At 41.8% G+C, this 9,773-nt stretch overlaps 1 protein-coding gene across 1 annotated transcript; it reads right to left on the bottom strand.

Moving 5' to 3' along the window:
• Positions 1–131: 131 nt before the first annotated feature.
• On the bottom strand, positions 132–9,566 carry ralbp1 (ralA binding protein 1). The gene is made up of 10 exons (XM_033650700.2): positions 9,475–9,566; positions 7,183–7,485; positions 5,689–6,120; positions 5,214–5,563; positions 4,497–4,658; positions 3,042–3,173; positions 2,729–2,839; positions 2,447–2,568; positions 2,229–2,349; positions 132–2,020 (listed from the first exon to the last, which is right to left on the bottom strand). Exons 2-10 carry the CDS (start codon positions 7,430–7,432, stop codon positions 1,721–1,723), a joined length of 1,980 nt encoding a protein of 659 aa, XP_033506591.1. The 5' UTR covers positions 7,433–7,485; positions 9,475–9,566; the 3' UTR covers positions 132–1,720.
• Between the last annotated feature and the right edge of the window lie 207 nt (positions 9,567–9,773).

Here is a 9,773-nt window from a genome sequence, read left to right as displayed (position 1 = left end):
AGGGAAAAGTATTCCGAGAATGTGTAATGGAAAATAGGAATCACTGAATATGGACTGCATGTCCAGCAGACATAGTTGAGTAAAAAGGTCAACATCAGGCTTCGTGTCAGAGAAAGAGACAGAGATACGAATAAATTATTCAGATCAACACTTTATTCTTCACAGCATTATTCTGTCTGCAACGATAAGCTACAAAAAGCTTAGAACAATATGAAAATAACCTCATGAGAAGCTTCTGAGCCCAATCTAGCATTTATCTGTATCAGTCACAGGATTAATAACACGTTGAATCATAAATCCAGATGAGATTGCTTTGATTTGCCCATGACCAAAGCAGGGGCAGTCACACTAGCATCCTCCATACAGGTCATTAATAATAAAAAAAAAAGAACGTGATAAAACATAAGAGCTGAAAATACAGTATGTTTGCAATTTTACAATGATATACACAAACGGTGAGTAAGTCAGGCCGTGCCTTTGCTTTAAATATCACTGAAGGTATGACAGTACTTTGCAATAGTCATGAATCAGTTGTGAAATGAAATGATTGACTTGTAACTTTGTTTTTTTTACTCACTTCCAACTGATGCCATGAACAACTCCACACATCATGAGTTAAAAAACACAATCAAATACACAACAGAACTTAATAAGCCTCCTGCGTGTCTCTGCGCTTAGCGACAATAATCATCACTACAGATTAGCTGTTCCATCGCAAAACTGGACAATTGTCATTTTCCACATTTCCTTGTTTGTGCAAGAGAGGCAGAGACGACAGAGACAATGATTGCACTACAGAGCAGAGAGTGTAACAACGCTGCCTCCAGCTGTTTGTCTACATTTTTCCAGTGATGAATATGCTTTTGTTGCGTATTTGTTTGCCGTTCGTGTTTCCGTCCACTGGTCAGTTGCAAAGTACAACGCCATTGTGTTTATGTGCATCTGCTGTTCAAAAGAAAGCATCTACAATATATTTATATTCATATATTACTAAAAAGCTGTAACTTAAAATCAATGTATTTCTCAAATATTCATCCGTATTCTTCAGAATACTACTTAAATATATAACATATAGATAGACCAATCATAAATTCTTCATTATTCAAAGAGCTTTTGTATTAGTGGTTCTCTGGGGAAACGTGTCCAGTCTGGCATCATCGGTTATGGCACAGTGGTCTCTATCCTAACATGTCCAATTTGCATTTAGGTGAGGGACATAGTGAGATACAGGGACTGAGATTATGTCTAGTATATATTCATTTCTTGAGACCTTACCAGCAAAAAATAAACTTTGTCATACACTGGCAAGGTGCCTGACTTTTTTTTTTAACTCTCTTCCATCCCACTACCTGCTTTATGATCCCTTCATTTCTCCTTTCCCCCCTTCTTCCTTCATACAGGCTTGGCACTGTGGATTTGATAATATGGTCCACCTGGTCTCTCACAGTAATAGCCAGTTGTCCGCTACTATGTTTTTAGCATTTTGTGTTTTGCATGGAAAAATAGGAAACAAGGTGATTTCTGCTACAGAGTCAAAGACAAAGACAGTTATGACAGATTTTTCCATGGCTGCCGCCCGGTGGACACAATTACCTCATGAACTCATGGATCCAGCAATGTGAAATCTCCAGTGGATAACAAGTGACACTACAGGACAACTGACCAGCGGTAGAGACGTACAGCAGCACAGGGCCACCAAACACGTCGCTGAGATGACATCTCACATGTTGGTGTCCCTCCTGTCTTTGTTTGGTGAGGGCTTCAAAGGATCCTTAGCTGCCTTGCCGTTGGCCGAAGCGGCGGCATCCACACCGGCGACCACCGCGGCAACGGAGCGCTTGGTTTGCTCCTCGGTGCGGGGCTCTGGGCTCGGCTGCGTGGGCGGGGCCTGGTCGGCCGGCGGCTGGACGGTCAGTTCCTGCTGCAGTTTGTGGCTCTGCAGGAGGCGGAGCTGTACACGGAGCTCCAAGATGGCTTCCTGCTCCTCGTGGATGGCCTGGTTCAGGTGGGTGTTTTTGTTCTACGGGGCAGTGACACACAGACAGTGCTTAAGAAACCAACTCTATATTGCTTGTATCCATGCTCAAAAAACATCCTCTGAGAAAAAAACTATTCAATCAATATTCTAAAATGTACTTTCAGACTTTCAGAACTCCACAAAAGTCATTCAAACTCGCAGGTGAAAAACAGACAGCCAGTGTGTGCTGCACGTTCTCACGTTCTCTCACCTCCAGTTCCTCATTTTGCTTCTGCAGGTCTTCCAGAATCATCTGCAGCTCTTCCTCATCTTCACTCTCACTTTCACTGTCCGATGAATATTCCTCTGTCTCACTGCGGCCCTGCTGCCGACTGAGGAGCACAATGCTGGGTTACGGTTGAGTACAGGTAATGATATTTCTATATCATATTACAACATATTTACTAACAAATTTTCGTCTTCTCTTACCTCTGTATGTCTGCGATCTCAGCTCGCAGCCTCTCGATTTCCTCCTTCTCAGTAGCAATCTGTCTACGAAGCACCTGCTCAAGAGAGATCAGCTCCTCCTGCTCTGTCAGGATCTCATTTTCCTGATTATCGAGAGGACGTGGGGAGAAACACAAACTTATTCCATCTGAGGTTGGCATACATGGAGCTATGTAAGAGTCAAACAATTTTAGGTTTTCAGATAGGGCCTGTGAATTGGGTTGCTCTGAGCACATCCTTTATAAATGTGTCTGAATGTCTCACCTGTGCTAAGAGGAGGTTGATGACTTCCTCTTCATTCTCAGTCATTTCTTCTTTTGACACATCTTCCTTTGAGAGGCTTGCTATCTCCTGGGCTATCTTACTCTCACACTCCTGAAAAGCAGAAGGAGGAAAGATACATGAATAATGCCCAGTGAACTCTGTAATGTTAATCTTTGTTTAGAGGTATATCAGACATCACTGATTCATGTGTATGGTCATCATTTTAGAGGCAGTAGTTTGTGGTGTTGCTGCACTGGATGTTCTTGCCCTTATTACAAAAAAAAAGCAGACATAGTATCCAGAAACAACTTGCCTGACGTTTGGCCTCCCTCAGTTTGCGTTTCAGAGCAGTCAGGATCCTCTGAACCTCCCAGAGTCGCTCCTCTTTAGATAAGTCCTTCACCCCCGCCTGAAGGTCCCTGTGCAGGCAGTTCAGCAGGAACTCCTGAAACACAGACACATTTTTATTTAGTTGACACTCCGCAATGACTTCAAATGGGTGTGATAGTTTAACAAGTTTTAGTTCTGCAATTACAGCCAACAGTGGCAAACTTAACTTGTGATCTTCGAATGATGATTATTGAAAAAAAAGAAACAAACAAACAAGAAACATTTCACCAGGAAGACATTTAGGAGCCACATAAGGTTATTTCTTTACACTGACTTTCACAAAGATGCTAACCTGATGTTGAACGTGTCTGCACCAGCCTAAGTTTCTCCAGTGTTTGTTTATTTTGCAGCGAGATGCATGCACTGGCATATAAATTAAATGGCACGAACTTCAAGTACATGGTGACAAAACACCAAGTCCTGGCACACTGAGAAACAGAGGCAAAGATAAAGATGTGCACTGCTGACAAAGACAATGTAATATAAACAGAAGCAGCTTACTCTGCTAAATTCCTGCTGCGTTACTGTGCATCTACTGTGTAACACTTTAATCCCTATTTAAAGAGACAATTTATCATCTGCCTACTTAAAAACAAGATATGTAAATATTTGAGTGAGCTTAGGAAGAGCAGTATACACAATTAAGTAATTTGATTGAGAACTCTTCAGCAAGAAATGGATCAGGGCTGCAGCTAGCAAGTGTTTTATGTTATCTGTCAATCTGTAAAAAGTTTTAGGATAACTGAAGTGAAATAAAATGTTCATTATAAGTTCTCTGAGCACAAAGTGATGTTTTCAAATAGCTTGTTAAACAGTCTAAATACAAAGACATTCAATTTAAAATTGTATGAAAAGAGAAAAGCAGGAATCCTCATATTTTAGAGGCCGCGAATGGCAAATATTGACTTAAAAAATTAAACAAAATTTAAGATGTTGCTATTTAAAGGAATAACTTAAAGATAAATGCAAGAAAGGTATGAGTAAGAATACATTTAAATATTAGCTGAAGAATATATTGCACGAGCTAGCTCAGTACAAACACTGGAAACAGGGTAAACTGTCTGTTTCTAACAGTAGTCTGGCTCTGCTCAAAGGTAAAAAAAAAATTGTACTACCAGCACCTCTACACCTTGCTAATTAACATGTTATCTGGTTTATATAATCCATTTAAATACCAAAAACAGCTTGTCGGAGTGCTAGACTATTTCCTATCTTGTCATGAGCTCCAGCTTCAAATTGAACAGACAGACATGAGAGTGGTGTCTCTCTCGGAATGAGCATTTTTTCCTCCCTCCATGTCAAACTATTTCTTGATCAATTCTGTCAATAAATGAATCGACTACAATAAACATATTGGCTGCAGCAGGACTGAACCCACCTGTCGTCGGATCTCCTCCTTGATGCTCTCTTGGGTCTCAGGCAGTGCCGGCATCGTTGCCATGTTGGACCAGCGGAGTGGCCGCACCACTGGCTTCAACACTACGTCTCCAAACAGCTCCCTCACATGCGTGAAGAACATGTAAAGGACACGATTCCCGATCTGAAAACAAGATAAACAAATCAGTAAACCCAAAGTACACAGCTTCAGAGCTCTGCACCAGCTGCATCTGGTCTTGTCGTGTGTGTGAGATATGTATTTGTTAGACTGTAATATATAACCCAGTTGTCTCTGCACCTTGTTCTCCATAACACAAATTCCCGCATATTTACTTAGCCTGATTAAACGGACCCTGGTCTCCACTCATTAATTGAGAGAAGTGTTTATTTAACAGTGTTGTGGCTCCTGCTGCTGTTGGTTCAGAATAAGTGGAGCAGCCACAGAGACGTCCCCTACGGGAATAAATTAGTTTCACTAAACTAGGCCAGGGTTTTAGAGACGAACTGACTGTTTGATCCAATAAAAACCCACTTGGTTTGTTGCTAAGGGGAGGTTTCTTATCTTTAAGGTACACTTGAGCCTGAGCCCATTTTTGTATTTGATGTTTAATTCGCCTGCTCTCTGCAACATTTTGACATTTCCCCCCCTTTTCCTTCCTTTGTTATCTTTTTCCATTAATCTCCATTTACTCAGCTTGATCTGTGCTTCCTCTCTGACCTGTATGGTTGGGTTGAGGACGATGGAGATGTTCTGAATATTCATCTTGGTGTCCGCCTCCCTGGCAATGACATGGTCCATGTGCGTGATGAGCCAGGAGAGGAGAAGTCGACTTTCTGGCGACACCTCGGCCAGCAGCCTCTGGAACTCCGTCATCTTCTCGGCCTCAACCTGCCGACCACAGGCGTCCTCGAAGCGCTGGGCCAGCTCCCGGCCCAACAGATTATCTGGCAGCTCGCGCAGGTACTGCTTCAGTAGGCTGGCAACCGTGTGGGGGTCATACTCCTCCAGGCAGGGGCACTCCTCACGGTCATATGCTGTTTTCAATTCATCCACCTTGGACTTCATACCTGAGAGAAAGGGAATTTGATGTGAGTATCAGACATACAAATAGTAAGATACTAGTTATACCTTTTTCTGCAATAAGACTTTTTTCACAAGGCAAAAAATCAACTTCCTCTGAAAGTTTCTATACCTGACACCCGGTAGATGCCTTCACATTTCATGCCATAACTTTCAATGTAGTCCACACACTCTCTGAAGATGGCTGGCAGCTGGATACCATCATATAGAGCTGTCCTCTTGACAGCTTCAGTCAGAGGTGCTCCAAAGATGGGCCTAAATGTGGGGATCTCCACTGGGACTGGCTCTGCCTCTGTTGTTGGTTTCTTCTTCTTCTTCTTCTCCTTCCACTGTTTCACCACATCTGCAGCTGTCAGGTCTTTAGATTTCTTATCCTTGGCCTTGTCCTCCTTGGGGCCCTTCTCCTTCACCTTGAAGTCCTTCTCCTTCTTCTTGGAGAAGCTGGGCTTCTTGAACACATGGATTCCCTTGGAGCGCTTCATCTTAGACGGGCTCTCTGCTTCGTCTGCTGAACTGTCCTCCTGGAAGGCGGCGTAACCCTCCGCTGCGAAAGTAAAGAAAGAGTAGGAAGAGGCAAATATAGGGTTAGATCTGAGGGGCGAAACACCTCTGTTTTGTTATCCTCCGCCTTCTACGACAGCACCATGATAGCAGTGAGATAGAAACAGGAAGAGAGATGTGTGAGAGAGAGAGAAGATAGCAAAGGAGGGGGAGAATGGGGACTTAGAAAAGAGGTCAGCCACAGATTTAGCATAGCTCCCACAGCACCTTACGCCTCTCCTCTCTAGAACAGGCTCAGTTAAAATATTTTTCCTCAGAGCAAACAGCTGCACAAGAGTGTCAAAGACCGTTAGTGGCCTCTTTGTCTCCTCTAATTGTCATTACTCTGGGTTTCCTGTATCACACCGCTGCCTGAGACACACCTTCTCTGGGTGTGCTCTGAACTGTCCATCTCTTCCTCTCTCCCACCATACTCTGGTGTAGGAGCTAAATACAGACATGGAAAAATCCTGATACAAAGTGGACAATGAACCTGAAAACCACTCAGTGAAAAACATTATCACTAAAGGAACATTTCTCACTGCTACAGCCAACAGGATGGAAAAGTGGGACGCTCTCTCTCTTCACTCAACAGCTACGACTATAGAGACCTTCAGCAACATTACAGTGGTACTGAGTCCTCAAGTGCTCCACAGCTGAAGCTTAGTGGCCGGAAGTAGATGATCTGTATGTACACGGCAGCTCCCAGGTGTTAAAGGCTAATTTTTCAAACTGCTGTACATTCATTAGTTTTCTGTAACCTCTTATCCTCTTAAAGTTTGTGGGGGGCTGGAGCCTATCCCAGCTGACAATGAGTAAGAGGTGTGGTACACCCTGGACAGGTCAACAGACTATCACAGGGCTGACACAGACAACCATTCACGTTCACATTCACACCTACAGGCAATTTAGTCACCAGTAAACTTAACCTGCATGTCTTTGGACTGTGGGAGTACCCAGAGAAAACCCACACTAACACATGCAAACTCCCCAGCTGGCTGTTTTCACAGCTATCTCCAAAGTCAATTATAAACCATCAAGCTCAAATAACAGTATTATATCTTACTCCTTTTCTCCTTCTTCTTGAACTTGTTCTTCTTCTTGCTGTGCTCTTTGTCATCGTCTGAGATGTACGCATCAGGTGCCTCGTGGTGATGGCCATCGTGAGGCGGAGACGGTTCACCCGTGCGATACAAGCCAGGGAACTTGGTGGGACTGATCTCCTCAGAGCTTGGGGTGCGGGCCACGCCCCCTGGGTGCTCAGCCCTGCGCTGCTCCGCAGGGCTGCTGCTGGGGGGCAGGAAGCACTCAGTCATGGCTGCTCTGGCCTTATCACTCCTCTGACTGGCACATCACCTCTCCATCACACCTACAGCGGGCAGAAATACAAGATGATAACACAGATGATCTCAAGCATCATCCAGTTTGCACACAGATTAATTAATAGCTCCTTCTGCTTGTTATCCATCTCTTATTTGTGTAACAGACATGGGCCAGGTCTCTGAGTTTTTCATTTGATTTATTTCTGTATTTATTTTTGTATTGACTTGTAGTAATACAGATCATATTTGAAATAAAAATTATATAAAGAGCTGAACTTGAACAATATTGATGAAATAAACCACTAAATGATTTTAAAACTCAAGTACCTCATTCCATTTAGTGATTTTAAACTCTCAGCTATTACAACCTATTTGAAGTGTTTGCGACAGCTTTCATTGGAGCTTGAGAACATGAATATACACATACAATCATCTGAACTATATTTGTTGCATTGCATGTCTTCTTTTTGTATGCGTTTCCCCTGCTGTACTCTTGCAAGAGAGATCTTAATCACAATGAGTAAAGGTTATAAAAGTCTCTGCCTCTACCTAGATCCTCCTTAGTATAAAAAAAGTAGCTTTTAACTAAATAAAAGGAAATTATAGCAACACAACCATATGTTAACTACAATAACAAGAAAGTCTAAACAAAATCCACTCATGTCTCAGCAGTGCCCCACCAAATGAAAATCTATATTAATAATTTTGCCTTTTAAAAAAGTAATTTCTACACATCATTTATAAACTATATTAGACCAAGTGGACAACACAGCTATATCACAATTTAAACATCTTTTTTAAAGCTCCTTTCTGCTGTGATATATATATATATATATATAAAGTTATGTTCCAATGAGACAAACATTTAAAATCTGTAAAAGATGAATTGATCTGTAGACCAAAAATTTTGTACTCAGAAAGTTAGAAGCACCACAAAACAAACTGTAGCCTTTTCCCGCTTCTCCGTCTTCTTTCTTTCTCTCCTGAATGTTTTAATTATGACTGTATGAAGAGAACAACTGCAACAGTGACATCCTCCCACCAGATGGGGCTCTGCCATATTAACAATCACATCTTGCTTGTCCTTCTTGTAAGATGCAAATTCTGACATCCACAGTCAGAAAAAATCACAACTACAGCCCTTTCTATTGTATAAAGAAACAGTGATTTATCTGACAGTCCTGAAGGCTGTAGATTAGGAAATATGTTTTCATCGGAGTGTTTAGACAATCATTTGAAACGACAGTATGACTGTCTGCTTGTTTGTGTTAAATTTAGCATAAAAGGGAACTCCTCAGCCGTCAGTTTGTAACCTACATACATGTTTTAGGAAGTAGATCGCTTTACGTAATCATTGCAGAGGTGCTGTGTGTTGAAAAGCTTCCGTATACCTACTAAAAACTGAAATATGTTTCTAAATCTGACAGCAGGTCGATGATCTCCTGTTACATGTTGACTCTGCAAACTTAAATTTAAGTCAAGTGGTTAGTATAGTGCATCAAAGAAGACGCTGCATTATAAAGAAGAGATATGTGGTAGATTATGTAACACAACAGCCATACATTCACTTACACTGTCCTAATTGAACCCTGTACACACACTAAATAATACAGCCTGTCTGTCTTTCTGACATCTTAATCTTCCTTCGCTGTGGGCAGATTATCCTCACTATTTTCTTGCCCTTTCCTGTTTCCAGATAGAAGCTACTCATATAAAACCAGTCACATATCGTCACCTTACTGTTAAAATACTCATTTTAGTTTCTGTACAAACGAATTTAAGCGTATTTACATAGATAACAATCAGAAAGTAGAAGCTCTCCTCTGAATGGAGGGGCCCATATGCTAACGTTAGTTCAGCTAGCAGCCAACCTGCTAAGCTAGCTGATTAGCTAGCCTGTCCGTCACGATTAAAGCCGCTGTTTTGTCAACACAAACCCAACGTGAGATAAATAGTTAGCTACGTGTGCTTAACTCTGTTTTATAACAGCTGTACTGTCACTGAATACGAAAAACACAAAAGACAAGAAACTTTACCAAGAACTATCCCGTTCGGTCAATTTCAGTGTGGAGCTTCCGGTTGTCTGTATACTAAATAAACCAATCTGCGCCTGCGCAGTAGCCCAAGTGCACGATGGGACATGTAGTTCGAAAGCGAATCATTCTAACGGTTTTATCTTGACCGCAAATGTATAGTCTATGACAGTTTCTTGGCTGTGAGAATGATCTGGAATTAATGAAGAATGTTTAGGTTATGGTCTCATTTTTATTTTGACCACAAGCCTGCTGTTATATAAGCCCCATGTTCAGGATGAGAAACTGTCAAACAATGTTTT

This window comes from Epinephelus lanceolatus, chromosome 12 (assembly GCF_041903045.1).
Source record: "Epinephelus lanceolatus isolate andai-2023 chromosome 12, ASM4190304v1, whole genome shotgun sequence".
Classification (NCBI taxonomy): Eukaryota; Metazoa; Chordata; class Actinopteri; order Perciformes; family Serranidae; genus Epinephelus; species Epinephelus lanceolatus.
This window is presented reverse-complemented; position numbering and strand designations above follow the sequence as displayed.

What these genes read in the sequence shown, in the direction of transcription:
- ralbp1 (XM_033650700.2), bottom strand. Translation starts at nt 7,432, where the DNA reads ATGACTGAGTGCTTCCTGCCCCCCAGCAGCAGCCCTGCGGAGCAGCGC. An exon ending in GAGATCGCAGACATACAGAG is followed by an intron (nt 2,350 to 2,446) that starts GTAAGAGAAGAC and finishes TGTGCTCCTCAG; the next exon opens with TCGGCAGCAGGGCCGCAGTG. An exon ending in AGCAAAATGAGGAACTGGAG is followed by an intron (nt 2,021 to 2,228) that starts GTGAGAGAACGT and finishes ACTGCCCCGTAG; the next exon opens with AACAAAAACACCCACCTGAA.